The sequence below is a fragment of the Furipterus horrens genome, unplaced genomic scaffold, assembly GCF_987537825.1.
Source record: "Furipterus horrens unplaced genomic scaffold, mFurHor1.1.pri manual_scaffold_4, whole genome shotgun sequence".
Classification (NCBI taxonomy): Eukaryota; Metazoa; Chordata; class Mammalia; order Chiroptera; family Furipteridae; genus Furipterus; species Furipterus horrens.
The window spans coordinates 178,886,903-178,903,058 of NW_028327174.1; the positions used below are offsets into that span (position 1 = coordinate 178,886,903).

General features: G+C 42.1%; 3 protein-coding genes across 3 annotated transcripts in view; all 3 read right to left on the reverse strand.

The window, feature by feature from the left end:
* PGAP4 (post-GPI attachment to proteins GalNAc transferase 4) overlaps positions 1-731 on the reverse strand; it is an 81,200-nt gene extending 80,469 nt beyond the window's left edge. The window contains exon 1 of the mRNA XM_090274515.1: positions 716-731. The gene's annotated coding sequence lies outside the window, so the exon portion shown is untranslated. The remainder of the gene's footprint in view (positions 1-715) is intronic.
* Positions 1-16,156, reverse strand: part of GRIN3A (glutamate ionotropic receptor NMDA type subunit 3A) — a 157,749-nt gene that overhangs the window by 10,040 nt on the left and 131,553 nt on the right. The gene's annotated exons all lie outside the window — the stretch shown is intronic.
* PPP3R2 (protein phosphatase 3 regulatory subunit B, beta) lies at positions 10,512-11,024 on the reverse strand. Its single transcript, XM_090275934.1, has one exon. The coding sequence runs from the start codon at positions 11,022-11,024 to the stop codon at positions 10,512-10,514; it is 513 nt and encodes a 170-aa protein (XP_090132060.1).

The window sequence follows — 16,156 nt, forward strand, 5'->3', positions numbered from 1 at the left end:
AAACCCACTATAATCTGCCTGTGAGTGCCAACAGAAATGTTTAAATTGTGTCTGAGCCTGAGTGATAAGATGAACAGCTGCAGCCGTAATTTGGCTGCTGGTCCCCTGGGACGACAGGGTCAATGTGCTGTGCATTGGTTATGTGCACCTGCCCCATGCTGTTGTGTGAGAACTGGTTTTCCAATAAGGTGGAACTGGCTCAACTTGACACATATCATTGGTTAGAGGGAGAGGGAGGAGAGGAGCAGTGAATATGCAATTTCAAATCTTTAAGATAAATTTAAGTGATGCAGATGAAATGGTGATTGCAGTTGTGACATGAGAAACAACATCACATTCAGATATGCAATCAGATCAAAGCGCCCTCTCATGTCATCAAGAGCTGCATACATGAAAACAAAGAAAGGCAAACAAAAGTATGTTTTCTAATTTTCTTCATGGCTTCACCTGCAGCTGCATCTGATAGCTCCCAGACACACACTTCTGAGGTCCCACGTGTCAAGGAGAGAAGACTGTCCCAGAATTTAGCCAGGGAGGAACCTCAGTCATTGATGGCCTCCTGTGGTCCTTCACAAGCTCGCTCTAGCTCACCCAATCTCAATTAACACTCTGATCAATACGTCACCATTCAGCCCTGACTGCTGTGGCTCAGTGGGTTAGGTGTCATCCTACAAAGTGAAAGGTTGCCAGTTCAATTCCCAGTCAGGTCACATACCTGGGTTGTGGGTTTGGTCCTTGATTGGGGGCAATAGATCAATGTATTTCTCTCAAAGGATGTTTTTCTCCCTTTCTTGCTCCCTTCCCTTCTCTCTAAAACTACATAAATAAAAATCTAAAAAAAAGTAACCATTCAAAAAATTGCCTTGCTTGCTTATTTCATTTTGCTAATTGTTATTTATATTTTTGTTTCTTTAACATTTTATTTGATTGTTCATTTACGTTAGTACATGTGCATTGCACTGTGGAGGGAAAGCAGACTCTGCATACTGAACCCACCAATACCTGGTAAGTAAGCATTAAAAAAAGCGGTGTTTTAACTGCTTTGTATTATGCAGAAACTCTTGGTAGACTGTCATACATGACAATCTGTGCATTGTGCATGAGGCATTAAACATCTATAAGGTATCTAGAAGAGCATTTTAGTGATATGTAGGGAAACTGGCGGGGTTTTAGTAGAGGTGGGAGTCCTTTATTGTTTTTCCCATTTAAAATAATGGGAAGAACACCCACCATCTGGAATTCAGTAGCTGACACATTTTCTGGAACAAACTGGATTCAGATAAAGGGAGATGCCTGTCCTGTCAAATGTGCTGAGTGGCCTCTGTCCAGACCATCAGAGCTTCCGCTGCCAGGCAGAGGCTGAGGCCACCAACCGTGCTGCTGCCCGGACCTTGCTTTGAGTCCTGCTTGGATGTGGACACTTGAAACATCTGACAGCTGGTAGGATAAGGGACTAGTTCTCCACCCCCCAGCGAGACATGCAGTTCTAAAGCATTTCACTCCTCCTGTGCCTTAGATGTTACTGGCTAAGTCCTATAAACTAAGCCTGCCTCGCTACCAATCCACATCTCCCAACACAGAGCAGCTACTCAATTTCTCTGGTCCTCTAAGGAGTCCTCTATCCTCACTGCTCTCAGTTCCTCTCTTCCCATTCTCCATTCCTGACCCACTCCTTTCAGGGGTTCGTTTTTACCAATGACCTAAACAAGAACCATCGAAGCCATCAAGGACCTTCACATTACCAAATCCAAGTCATTTCTTTTCTTTCTTTCTTTCTTTCTTTCTTTTTTTTTTTTTTTTTTTTTTAAGATTTTATTATTTACTTTTAGAGAGAAGAGGAAGGAAGGGAGGCAGAGAGGGAGAGAGACATCAACGTATGGTTGCCTCTCGCATGCCCCCAACTGGGGACCTGGCCTCAACCCAGGCATGTGCTCTGGCTGGGAATTGAAACGGCGACCCTTCAGTTCGTAGGCCGGGGCTCGATCCATTGAGGCACACCAGCCAGGACCCCTACTGATCAGTGAAGTTTACCCTACCCACTGTGGTTAAAAGGCAAATCCTGCCTTCCTCCCCCTTCTCTCCTGGACATAATCTATCCCCTTACCTTCTTTTATTTTTCTCCTGACAGAATATATATGTATTTAATGCCTATTAAAAAATTTTTAAAAATTTATTTACTTTTAGAGAGAGGAGAAGGGAGAGAGAAGGAGAGGGAAACATAGATGTAAGAGGGAAACATCAATTGGTTGCTTCTCGCTGGCCCCTAACTAGGGACCTGGCCTGCAACTCAGGCATGTGCCCTGACTGGGAATCAAACTGGCAACCTTTTGGTTTGCAGGATGATGCCCAACCCACTGAGCCACACCAGACAAGGTGATTATTTCTTATTTTCCTCCTTAAGCAGAACAAGCTCCAAGAGGCCAGAAATTTTGTCCATTTTTGTTCAGTGTATATACCTTGATTGTCTAGAATACTGTATGGCACTTACAGATTTTTCAATACATTTTTTTGAATGAATGGATGACAGAATATGGGAGCTAGAATTTTTTGTATAATATTAATTTACAAACATTTTTGTATAATAAAAATATACATATGTTTTTCCCCAAAATACTTTCATATGTCTCAGGAGATTTTTAGAGTAACTCTGTGAGGGAGAAAGATATAGATGGATATTCTCAATTGATAGATGAGAAAACCAAGGCCCAGAGAGCTGGGAAACTTGCCATCCTGACTTCACAATGCCAATGTTCATCAATCTGAGGACCTAATGTGGGAACTGGAATGAAACACATATTTACAAATACTAAAGTAAAAAATTGCCGATTGGATGCAGTAATTTCAGCTGGTTTATGTTGGAAGTGTATCATATTGATTTTATTTGCTTAGGATCCTTTCCTCCGGGAGCTGTCCTTCCCCATTTCCTGTTGTCGGTGTGTTTACCAGTCAGACTCTCCACTGTTGGTGTCATTGGTGGAAATCAGGCTCTTCCACGGGATCACAAGGAAAGCATTCCAAGGACCCACACACAAGAGACTGCGGTGTGGCAAGATGACTTATTCAGGTGGAAATCTGCCCCTGGGTTTGCAATGTCCCGTCTCTGCCTGTCCTGCCATGAAAAAAGTCCAACTGTGTCCTCAGTGAGGCCAATACAAAAGCTAGTGTCCAGAGTTTCTGCTTTAGATTAAAGCTTAGTCTTTGGGGGCCCATGCCATCTGCTGCAGGGCCAGGTAGTTGCTCCTGGTAGTGTGCTCCTCCTGGGTGAGAGCAGGCAAACAAATTGGGTGTGGAGGGGTCACGAGCAAGAAAGAGGAAGAGCTTCTTTGTTCCCCTGGGATTATATTAGTTTGGGTTTGGGAGAGATCAGGTGCTTTTTCAAAAGAACCAATTGACTTTCCAAGTTTTCATGGGCTTTGGTTGGCTCCACATCCCCTGGTTAGACTGACAGGCCTCTATGATCTGGAACCTCCCCCTGGGCCCAGCAACATTTCTGCATGGGAGTGGGGATAGGAGGAGTGTTAATCCCCTTGGGGAAGAAATGCTGTAATCCCCTGGGATGTGAAGCTGTAGCTTCCTGGTGAAGGAAACAGGCTCAGGCTCCCCAGATTATAAAGCTCAATGTCTAATTCCTTTTCTTATTAATAATTAGTTAGCTACTTACGGTAACACTTGGTCACACCAGGCCACGCCAGTCTGCATTTGAAGCAGAGACCTTTGGCATTCAGACAGATGTGGCAGCTAAGTCTATCTTCACTGCCTAAGAGACAAAGTCCCCTACTTCCTACCACTAACCTCCCTCGAGTGCTGTGGTTACTATAGCATCCCTAGTTACTCTTCTTTTTACTTCAAAATATTATTCTTTCGATAATCCTCTTTTTCCGGCTTAAATAAATCTGTTGCTTGCAACCAACTAATCTGACCTGATAGACTGTTTTAAGGATTTAAACTTCTCTAGCTCTGAGGTGTGAATATAATCTCTCTTGAGATAGACTTTACTTCTCATGCAGAACATTGAAATGACTGTGTGAGCCTGTTCTAGAGAGATTTCTCTGACAGGTGAGGCTTTGCCTTTCTTTGTGTGTCTCCATAAGCTTGGTGTACAGCAGGTGCTCAGTAAATGCTTATTAAATGAAGCGCATACCTGAAAAAGAACTTAGTTATAATTACTCTCAAGAGTTCCAGTATCTATTAAGTACTTTTCCCCAGAGCAAAATGACTATAAGAACTAGGGGAAATCATTTTATTTTTCGATGATCTGGTGTGTTAAACTTTGCATGATTTCTTCTCTAAGTCTGTAAAGCCAAATCTTGGTGTTCAAAATAATTCTCTTTTTCTTTAATAAGGGAACTGGGGTGGGGGAGGAATAATGCTTTTAGTGAGAGGCAAGGAAAAGAAAGGCTATCAAGCTTCTGAAATATTGGTAACTCCTCTATACTTGGAAGCAGAATGAGGAGGAAACATATGCTATTGCTAATTTTGAAGAATTGATTTTTATTTTTTGCCATCCCACTATTTTGCCCAGAAGAGCCTTCGCGCAATAACATTTGTCAGATTCGTGTTTGTGTCCATACACACGGTGCTTTGTGAGGGAGCGAGACCTGAAGGACGTGTGGGTGTCCTAAGTACCAAGGCCAGCTTCCAGGGGCGAGAGTTGGCTTGACTGGAGAGAGGGGGGTAAGACTGTATGGTATAATTATTTGGAATTTCTAAAAAAATGTTTAACAAGTCATAAAAAGGGAGAAAGAAGATGTTCACTCAGAAAATCTGGAATTTTCTCTTGGATGGATACAAATCACATGTAAAAAAGAAACAAAACAGGAGGTGATTTACAAAATCCGGGGAGACACTGTGTGAATGAAATTAAGAGCATACACATACTTGCTTGGATAAGCTAAATACTGTAGGGGGGTCAGTGATCAGGGAATTTCCCATCACTCCCCAGGCCCTGGGGGCTGGGCCACCTACCTCATCTCCAACCTGGAATCAGCGTTAAGGCCCATCAGCCTGGCACTGCCCCTGCTGCTGAGGACATGCTTCTCTCTGCCCTTGTGCTCCCGGAGCCCCTGCCCCTTCCAGGCTTGGGTGACCATCTTTTAGCCTTGAACCTGGTGCTGCATTTGCTGCATTAGCTCCATAGCGCAGGCTTTTGAAAAAAATCTTAATTTGTTATTAAAGGAACTCAGAAAAAAATTCTAAAAAGTAAATTTTCCAGAATTATGGCTATTTTAACAATTACTTTCAAGTCTTCATTTTTGTAAACAGTTACTTTCAATTCTTCCTTTCCTCTTCTGAATTATGACCATAGGCATACATATTTTCTAGAGTTGTAAACATAACATATAACCATTATTCTTAAAAAAAAAACCACAATATTTTTTCCACAATTTTATGTGTTTTTTCAGAGTTGTAAACATAATATATAACCATTACTTTTTAAAAAACAAACAAACAATATTTTTTCTACAATTTTATGTGTTTACAGAGCCATTTGTTTTAATGGCTTTATATTACAACCTATTATTTTCCCATAACTGACGTAACTACTCCCAGACTGTTGGGCGTTTCATTTTCTTTCATGTTATTATTTATTTATATAGGTGATAAATATTGCTACAATAAAAAATCTTCTGTGTATAGCATTTTTAAAAAATTATTTTTGATTTTTTCTTTGAGAGCTCTATTGTAATGGGAGGGATTACCAGGTCAGATGATGTCACCGTTCAACACCTGGTGGTGGGTCAAACAGCCACTCAAAAGTGGGACAGCCACTCCCGTTGCTGCCAGAGACGCCCACTCAGGGCGCTCACATCCTCAGCATCTCTGCTTTATAATTAGTCATCTTTTCCTGTTTTAAATATTCTCTTTTGTACTTACCCAATTAGTGAGGTGGGTTTTAAATGTTTGTTTTCCTGATCTCCTTTTATATGAATCATATATATTTATATCCGTTGCCCAATTATTCATTTCAGAAAAGTTTGAAAAAAGCTATTAACCCCTTTCCTAACACGTTACATGTTTCACCATTTTGAAGTTTTCTTGTTAGCTTTGTTTTGTTAGGTTTTACTATACAGTGGTTTGAAATTTTATACAGCTGTGTTTGTGTTATTGTAAACTCTTCTGTTCTTGCAGTTGTTAAAAAATATCATTTGTTGGAATAAATGTTTTATGACCAGTTGCTTTATTTTTGAAAAACAATGAACACTTCAATCCATCTTAAAAGCTTTTGTCCTGAAGAATGGAACATGTTAGTTTCTCTCCATTGAGACTTAATTTCAGCCTGTGCTTCAGAGATACTTCAGCCAATAAAAGGCCACCCCATCTTGGTGTGGCCTACATTCATTCATGCTAATTTTGAATTTGATTTTTTAAAAATCTTCAGATTTTAAAAATATTGGCAAATAAAATACTGTGAGAACAAACGCTCTGTAAAACTAACAACAGAACAGTTTATTTGTGGGTCAGATTTAGCCTCTGAGCTGTCAGATTGTATCCTGTGATCTACACAGCTTTATTGCTGTGTCCTTTCAGTGTTATGGATTTTCATTATGAATCAGCTATTGCTTTTATAGCTGACACATGACTTGCTGCTATTCACACAGTCTCGGGCCACCAGGGTAGTTACTGTCCCAATACGAACGCAGAGGAGTCCAGTTCTGATTCTCAGTCTAATGGACAGACTTCTCTATATGATGCCATCTGATCCTACGACACCTCTCCTTTTCAAGTCATGCTTGATAAAATGCAATAGCCAGAATAACAACATACTCTACACGCTAACAGAGAGAATCAATAGCATAAGTGAGGGATGGAATTTGTAATAAAAAAAAAAAAAAAAACTCCTGGAAGGTTTTTTCTTGAGAATTCTTCTGAAGTATCATAGACTTAGAGGATAAAGCAACTATTCTAATTCCATGTTTTTTCCTTTGTTTCAAAAGAAGAAGTGTCTAGTGGCTTGGGGACTGCAACATATGGTAGAGAACAGACACAATCAGTTAATACAAAATTCATAAGAACATATTGTTACTGATCTCTATAGCCTCAATGGACATTGGTTGCTGATATCAGTTTAATCTAGATACTGTCAATAGTTTTCAAGATAAGATGAAGGCAGATGAGTTAAGACTGCCTTGTTGAATATGTGTTTTTGCAATGCATAGAACCAAAGAAGTGGGGTGTGAAAATTGAGGCTTGATTTCATTACATTAACAAGACTATCAGAATCATTTGAGGCAGGTAAATATAGTAACCATAAAAATAGGAGACAATAGAGTGAGGTGGGGAAAGCTCAGTGTTTGGGGTCAGAAAGGTAGGTTCAAGTCCTTGCTTTGCCACTAACCAGCAGGTAGTCCTTGGAGAAGATTCTAGATCTCTACAGAATCACCTGTAAAACTGAGATGATGGCACCCACCTCACAGTGTTGTTGTAATGATTAAATGATACAACAAATGTAACAGCATCTAGGACAGTTGTTCAATAAATGTTCACTATCTCACCAAAAATTGTACAGAGTTGTATTTGTTGGCAGCCAGTAACAGAGAGCAAAGTCAAAGCATTCTAAGTTGGAAGTAAATATGATCTTTCTTCCCCCCAAACCATATAAAATCAGATCTTTCCAGTTGCTGAAGCTAGAAACAGCCTCTCAGTTCAAGGTTATTGCCACAAAACCTTAGGTAACTATAGTAAGTGCACTGATTGAGCAGTTGGCTTAATCCCAGCCACTCTAGAAGCAGAAGTATTTCCCCTCGTTTTTTAATATCTTTTTTTATTGTTGTTTTATTACAGTTGTCCCAATTTTTCCCCTGTTGCTCTCTGCTGCCCCCACTCCCATTCTCTCTTCTTCTTAAATTTGAATGTGTAAACCACCATATTTCAAACCCTTGGCCATAATTTTAAAATTTCCACATTTTACTGTGCACATTGCAGGTTATATAGATGTCTCTTTTTTAGAGGTCATCTGGCTAGCATTATATATGCTAACTTTCCTCACGCAGTTTCCTCTATAAAGTCAATCAGGTTGGGCTAGAATGAGAGAGCCTCTCAAACTTTCTCCAGTCGAGAATTCTGCTGTCTGCTCTGCAAACGAGGATGTGAGAAGACCTTAACATTGTCTGCTTTCTGGATTAGGATTACACACATGTCCAGTTAACACGTTGCATTCGGATGGCGAGAATTCTCGTCATTTGATCGCGTAATTTAAAACAATTAAATAAGGTTATTTAGACATTCAGTAGTAATTTTTCATTTGCTTTTTTTTATTAATTAAGGATAGTAGTAGCTTAATTGTAAATTTCGTGAAGTCATGTCATTAATATTAGCCATATAACCATATTTAAATCTTAAAAACCTGCCGGAACAGAGGATTAAAAGGCATTTAAATACCCCAGTACGCAACCGTGTTAAATTTAGAGTGGGCGTGGCTAAGTACTGGGTAAAGGTTCTAAGGGAATCAACAGGCTTCCTGTCTCCCTTCTGTGTGGATCTGATGGAAGTGGAGGAAAGGGGAAGAGAAGGAAATCAGTAGAATGAACCCATTTTGCTCTAAGCACTTTACATAGTTTCTTTTTTCATATGTTTTATCTTTTTGAATCCTCAAAATAACCCTGGAATGGAGGAGGAACAACACAGAGGGGTTAAGTAACTTGCTCATGTTCACATAGCTAATAAGAAGTGACCTTTAATAAAAACCTAGTTGGAACGGAATCCAAACCCAGATGTGTCTGAGTCTTAGAAATATGTTAGTTACCTTACAATAGGGGTATGACTTAATATCATTACAGAGTTGGCAGCATTTACTGATTATTAATAATTTTTAAGGACTGCATAGGAATTAAAGGGACAGGAACTCCTATTCTTTCTGATTCCTAAGTAATCTATTAGATAAAAAGTGTGGCAGAGTGCCTTGATAGACGGGTATCCTGACAGTCATTAAATCTGTGGAGTTATATTTCCTACATTTTCTTTTTTCCTGGTTAAGACTAGCTACCAGCTTCTTCAAAACATAGGGATAATAAATCTCCTTGAAATGGATCGTCCTTGTCCTGAGGAATCTCTTGGCTAAGAATGTGTAGGGATAGTATGTTTTATTGTCCTGGTGTTTTAGGTCCTTCATCACCTTCCATGGGGAGTGGTCCCCTGGGAAAAACAGGGTTGGGGTGAAGTGCGACCTCAGAGAGCTGGTAATGTCTAGGGTACAAGCAGCGATGTACTTAGTGTTACATTGCTCTCCAAAACAAACAAAACCAAACCAACTATGAGTTTTTGCCTGTTTCCAGGAAGTACTAGTCCCACCGTGGCCGATTTCAAACTATTGACATGACTTCACTGAACTCAGAGCTGGGGAGATGCATACCTGCTGGCCTGCACGGGGTGAAGAGCTTCGAGCACACCCTTGGGCTGCAGGCTTATCAGGGTGTGAGGAACTCTGGGCTGAATGCTACATTAGAGAAACAACTTCTTGGGACTAGTGAGCGCTCAGCTTTCCTGCCAGGCCCCAGGGCTGATTTTTGAAACTAAGCTTAGTTAGTGCAGACTGTATTTGCCTCTGATGCAGGGATATGCCCACCCATCTTTGACCCCTTAGGAACAACACTATTTTAGCATCCTGGGGAGAGTCCACTGCCCCTGGAATCTTCACTGCCTCTGCCCAGCAGAAGAACAACGGCTCTGAATCTGTCCCATTCCATCTGCTGGCATGGGGCGGAGTACTGGAGGTGAGAGAGCTTTTCAGAATGGTTCCTGCCTTATTTGGCTGGAAGCCCCTTAACTGAACTTAATACTGGAGTGGGCAGCCAACCTTGAAGACCCACTGCCACTGAAGCTGGTGCTGGTAGGTGGGCAGGGCATTTAGTCCAGACTTAGCATTTCTTACCAGAGCCCTGAGGCCAGTTTCTGCTCTGGAGCTGGAGCAATGCCACATGAGGGGCCCGACTGGATTCCTAACCCTCAAGACATCCTCAGGGATTTCTAGATGCATTATGGGAAGTGGGATGCAACCCGAGAAGGGGAAAGATGGGTTATTGGTGCCAGAGCTCTGGTGCTCTGGCAAGAGAAATATACGCATCCCTGTTCCTACAATGGGAAATTAACAATCTGTCAAAAGACACTTGAACACCACAAGTAAATGAATACTGTTGCCCTAACATGGGATTTGAACTGTACACTTATTTTCCATAGCTAAAATCATGAGAAATAAAGGCAAAGATATTTTCTTATTTTTGAGCTTTTAAAGTTCTTCTTGACTCTTTATAGTTTGGTCTCTGACTCAAAACAAAGTAAAAGACATTTATAAAAGCCATTTCCTCCTCCTTCCCCACCAGGCTCCTTCAGGTGTTATCCCTTATCATTGTGAGAAGAAGAATGAACACTGAGTTGATCATAAGGTTCCTGTCAGAAAACGTGGCTTTACAAAGAGAAATACTTCCAAGTAAGTCAGAAGGGCAGTTGTTGGGCATCTTGAGCTGATCTTGAAAGAGAGAAGTGAAAGTTGTTGTTGGGTGGTGCCCTTAAAAAACTCACACGACTAACACCAGCTGCTTGTGGACCTCCAAGCCCCCAACCGCAGCTCTGAATTCCTCAAAGGATATTTTTCCATCGCCGTCCTTGTCCAGGGTGATGATGGTTTTGTCCACGAGCTGCTGTAACTGCCAGTCTTTCAGGCTGTTCCCCACCATCATCTTCAGCACCTGGAAGAGCTCCCCGTTGGAAATGTAGCCATCTCTATCCATGTCGTAGATGCTGAAAGCGAACCTTAGCTTCTGCTCCTCTTCTCCCCTGACACTGAACTGGGAGGCCCCCACGATGAATTCCTCGAAGTCCACCTCTCCGTTGCCGTCGGTGTCAAAAACCTCGATCACCCGCTGCACCAGCGGTTTCTGCTGCAGCCCGGGCAGGGACATGAACTCGTCCACGCTCAGGGCGCCCGACGAGTCCAAGTCCAGCTTCTTAAACCTCTTGCCCAACCTTTTAATTTCATCGTGGTCAAAGTGGGAGCACATCTCCGCGGGGTAACTGGCCTCATTTCCCATTGTGGACGCCCAGGCCGCTCCCGGGGGCGCAGGGGCGGTGGGCGCGCCCGGCTAGCTCGCGCGGGGACCGTTGCACCGCCAGGAGGGTAGGGCGGTAGGGGGCTGAGGGGCTGCACGCGGGGCTCCACCACCGCACCACGACATAGGCCACCCGGGGAGGCGAGAGAGGAGGGGGAGAAGGAGAGAGGAAATAGGACAGGAGGGGGCGCCTTGCAGGGCAGAGGAGATGGTAGCACGGGAGAGGAAGAGGCTGAGAGCGGCTCCCCTCCCTTCTTCCTGCTCTCTGCCCCGAGTAGGTTTCATTGATAACCCCTGTCCTCCTTGCTATTACTTCCTCACTTCCTTGCTTTTCCTTTTTTCCTTATACAATAAACTCCAAGGGGGCAGGGGCTGCATCGGTGCTACTCACGGCAGCATCCCCGGCACAGAGCCAGACGTCTGGCGCCTGCTTCATAAATGTACGCTGATGAGGGCGCGGACTGCCTCAGGCGCTCCTCACCGACGCTTACCTTCCGGGCCTAGTGTCAGCACCAGGTGGAGAATGCATCAAACCGCGGACTTGATTATATATTCCCTGCATTTCCCACCAGGGGGGGCCAGGATCGCCATCCTTCTGGTACAGAGGTCACTGGTCTTTTTCAGGAAAGGGGGTTCGGGGTCTTTGTAAAAGGCTGCGCAGATATCACACAGACTGTCTCACACGAATCACCTACGGGTCGTAGCGTATTCCTGAGCAATGTACGCAATGCTGGGTTTGGGGCCACCTTCGAGAAGACACAGGTGCCAAGAGTATAGCCTCTGTCACGCTATTACTTTGAATCCATCGTCTCATGCACAGTGCATATCGTTGCTGGCTGGCTGGCAGGGCACTTGGGGGAACGGCTGCAATGTGCCGGTGAAGCCTTCGGTCTGTGTTGAGGGTGACGGTGGCTCCTAGGCTATCTCACTCTTTCCCTTTTCCTTCAACTGAGATGTCCTTTCGTTGAAGATTGATGTTACATGCCCTCAAATTCCCTTTTCCTTTAGGAGCCCATCAGTTACTCCAAATGCATAAGAAATCCATTTGGTTCAAGAACAATAGAGTTCAAAGGGACCTGGGGGGACCCCAGGAATCAAAGTCAGTTTGGAGGTGGCCCTGGCCAGATAGCTCAGTTGGTTAGAGCGTCGTCCCGATACACCAAGGTTGCGGGTTCAGTCCCTGGTTGGGGCACATACAAGAATCAACCAATGAATGCACAAATAAGTGAAACAACAAATCAACCTCTCTCTCTCTCTCTCTCTCTCTCTCTCTCTCTCTCTCTCTTTCTCAAATCAATAAAAAATTAAAAAAAAAATTAATTCGAAGGGGGCAAAAGTTCCCTCATTTAAAAAATGCTGGCATGTTCTCTGTGCTTCAGTTCAGCCAAAGTATCATTCTAAAGGTAACCATGCTGAAAGTGGCACCAGGTCACCTGATACCTTTCCACTGGATCCACAGAGTTCAAGGGAAAAGGAGGATTTTGAAGGGCAAAATATTTGATAACTGAATTACTATCCAGATTGACTGAATTAACTAGATCTGAAAGAAGCATTATAAGAAAAAAAAAAAAAAGAATTTAAAATAGGATGACCCAGCATCAAATCTTAGCTGTCTACTAAGTAGCAATGAGGCCTTAGACAAGTTGCTTAGCATCAGTTTCCCATCTGTAAAATGTAGCTAGTAATATATTTTGTACAGTTATACAAGGATTAGAGGTGCTATCAGCCAATATAATAAATCATTATCATTATTAATAATTTTATGACTATTTTCCCTGCTGGTGGAGATGATGTCTTCAGAAAGAATATTTGGCAACCTGGGCACTTAGGTGCATGTTATGTTCTTTTAATGAACATGCCTCATCTACTGTTTATATGTGCCAGTCACTGGTCTAAGTATTTTGCCAGCATTAACTTTGGCTCCTCTGGTTCAGCATTCTTTGTGACAAATGGCACCCTTTCCCCTGCAGGCTCAAGAAACCCAGTGACCGACCTCACAGGCCCACCAGGTACGCTTACAGAATCCTCACCGACTTTCCCCTGAGTAAACACCTTAATGGTCGTTAGAAAGGAGTCATCAGTGTGAAAACTTTTAGTAAATGTATCCCTCTGCGAGCGTGTGTTAGTAGGAGGTATCAAGGGGGAAGAGGGGGGAGCATAGGAATTAAACAGACCAGGTTCCAAAGCTCTGCTCTGCCTCTATTAGCTGTGAGCCCTTTCAGGGGCAATTACTGTCCCCGCCTCAGTGTCCTTATCTGTGAAAGGCGATAATAATTATGCCTGCTTTTCTACTGCATGTGGTTACTGTAAGAGTGAGATGAGAGAGTGCATTAAAAAATGTTATGTAAGAGGAGAAATATTGTCTCAAGAGTTGATTAATTTAATGGTTGAATAGGCAATACTGGGAAGATGGTACCATTTCATTGAAATAATTCATGTGTGCAACCAGAATTGCTTTACTCCTGCCTTGCAGAGGATGTAATGTTATGCTGGACCTGAAGTTTTATCAATGCGAGGTTGAGCTCCCCATTATTCCCATTTCATAAACTGTGTAGTTCAGCATTATTACAGGACTCAAATGCCATTGTTTTGATTTTCTCTGACCATTAATCTCTGCCATTTCTATGCAAAAAGGTCTTTGTCACTCTTTCCATTTAAAACTGTGGAGGGATCTGGAGAGTTGGACATTCACTGTAGTAACTAAATCAAAAGAGTTGACAGATTGCTTTGGAAGAAATCTGTGGCCCAATGGTCCTTCCCTTTCAGTAGGTTATTGTTTTTCTTCCTCCAGAGTTTTCAGATGAAGAGCTGTAAGATGATTATTTGCAAAAATGACTGACATTGGAAAACGAAACCCATAAAAATGTAAGTGATGAGGCCTGAGGCTCATATCAGGCCACGCTGGGACCTTTACAGGAATCCTGGACCTTTAGCTGGAAGTTTTCTTCTTTCTGTGATGTTGCCAGTCGCCATATTTAACATCTATCTGTATGGAGGTTAGTCACCATGTAGACTGTGGGACCCACAGCCCTGAGTTTGAAACATTTCACAAGCATCAGGTTTCTCATTTGCAAAGCGGGAATGATGGCACAGTGTTATTTTAGGTTTATGTGGGATAATACCTAAAATAATAATTGAAAAAAGCATCTGAAATAGTCTTGCCAGTACACAAGAGATGCTTAATATCGTTTGCACCTTGTCTTCATTCCTTTCCTTTTCCTCTCCTTTATTTGTTTTCTAAAGCAGAAATTTGACTCTGGCTGTATGTGTTTTGTCTTTTTTGGTTGTAATCAACTTTGTTTCAAGTTTAAATCCACTAACAAAAACATATCAAGCATCTACTATGTGCCATGCTCTGTGCCAGGAAATGGGGTTTTCTGTGGTGAACAAGGCACAGTCCCTTAAGAAATGTATAGTTTTGCCATTAAGAAATGTATAGGTTGGTAAGCCCTATGGCTTTAAGGGTTTATTTGCTCAGTCTTTTATGTTTATCATGTATAGTCAAAAGGATCAAAAGCATTATGTTTGATTTCCTTTTGTAATTCTGGGATAGTTTTTAATATGAGCTTTAGGGTGTATAATTTTCAGTCCTAGTTTTTCTATTTAATAACTGTGTGATCTTGTGAAGAGTTACTTGTCTGAGTCACTGTTTGCTCATCTGTAAAACAAGGATACAAATGCTAACTCATAGCATCATTTTCAGGAATAAAAGATAGAATACCTAAAGAATTAGATGCAATGCTTAGCGCATAGTAGGTACAAAAGTGGTAGATGTTAATCATTGCCTACTTTAGGTTTGCGTTTATACACCTGCAGATACACTCAGCTATTAGTTTTCTTCACAAATATTTATTGAGAATCTAACATATGAGAGGGACACAACAGTGATCTAAAGCAGATACTTTCCAAGCCATCTTGTCCTCATGGAACTCACAGCTTTGTAGGAAAGTTACACATTAGTTACTTTATCATGCCCCTAAATGTTAAAGAAGCATATGTGGTGATATAGATGAGAGATAATGCAGTAGGAATCTGATCCAGTCAGAGAGAGTCATGAAACCATTACTGGGGAACTAGTGATTGAGCTGAAATCTCAAGGAGGAGAAAGCAACAGGATGTTCTAGGCAGGGATGAGTGTTCCAGAAAGAAGGAACTCCCTGTGCAAAGGCCCTGGGGCAGGAGGAACACACCGAGCAGGAGGAACTTAAAGGCCAGTGTGGTTGAACAGGCAGGTCAAGGGAGAGCATAGTATTACATAAAGTGAAGAGATGGTGTGACCACACCCTGGACACTGAGGGCAACATTTATTCAATCATTCCATACAGGAAGTAATTTATTCACTTGTGTTACAACATGGAAAGGGGGCGCTCTCACGAGGCTGCCTTCTCAGCCAACATGTGCTGAAATCCCACCACAGCTGTACAGTGGTGAGTTATCTTCAAGAGCCTTAGATATTAGGAAATATCAGGACAATTACATCCTTAGGCTGAGTTGATGCTGTTTGTAAGGAACAAAAAAGATGGCTTTTTGATATTTTGTGGCATCTCATATCAGAGCCACTAGATGGCAATCTTCACACATTTCCATGCTTAGTTAACTTCCTGCCAGGGATCTCAACAGCCCGGAGGCAAATACTTAGCACAGGGAATAATTAGGGAGGAGACCTGTTTCCTGGGATCACCCATAGATTTCAGCATAAGGAAACCTAAAAAAAAAAAAAAAAAAGGAAGACTCTCTTACGGTAGTCCTAATCATCTGAGCCCTGTTCACACCTTTTAGTTGCATAGTAAATAAGTAACATTCATAAATATTCATGAGTTCACTGAATTTAACCAGGGGAGAAGCAAGAACTATTGACAGTATGTGGTCTTGTGTATAGTTTATGTCCCAAGCATCTCTGGCATATTAAAGAGGAGACTCTTATTCCATGAGATCTGTTTACTTGGTCATTAGCAAGGGTGATGGGGACACTTGCTGGAACTAGTTTTCCTAGTATCAGAATTCAAACTTAGTAACCAGAGAGCAACAGAGAAGCAATCTTTGTGATGAGGGGGGAACAGGACTGGAGAATTGTCAGTCTCCGGCCTGCCTACCCAGCAACCCAACTTGAAATA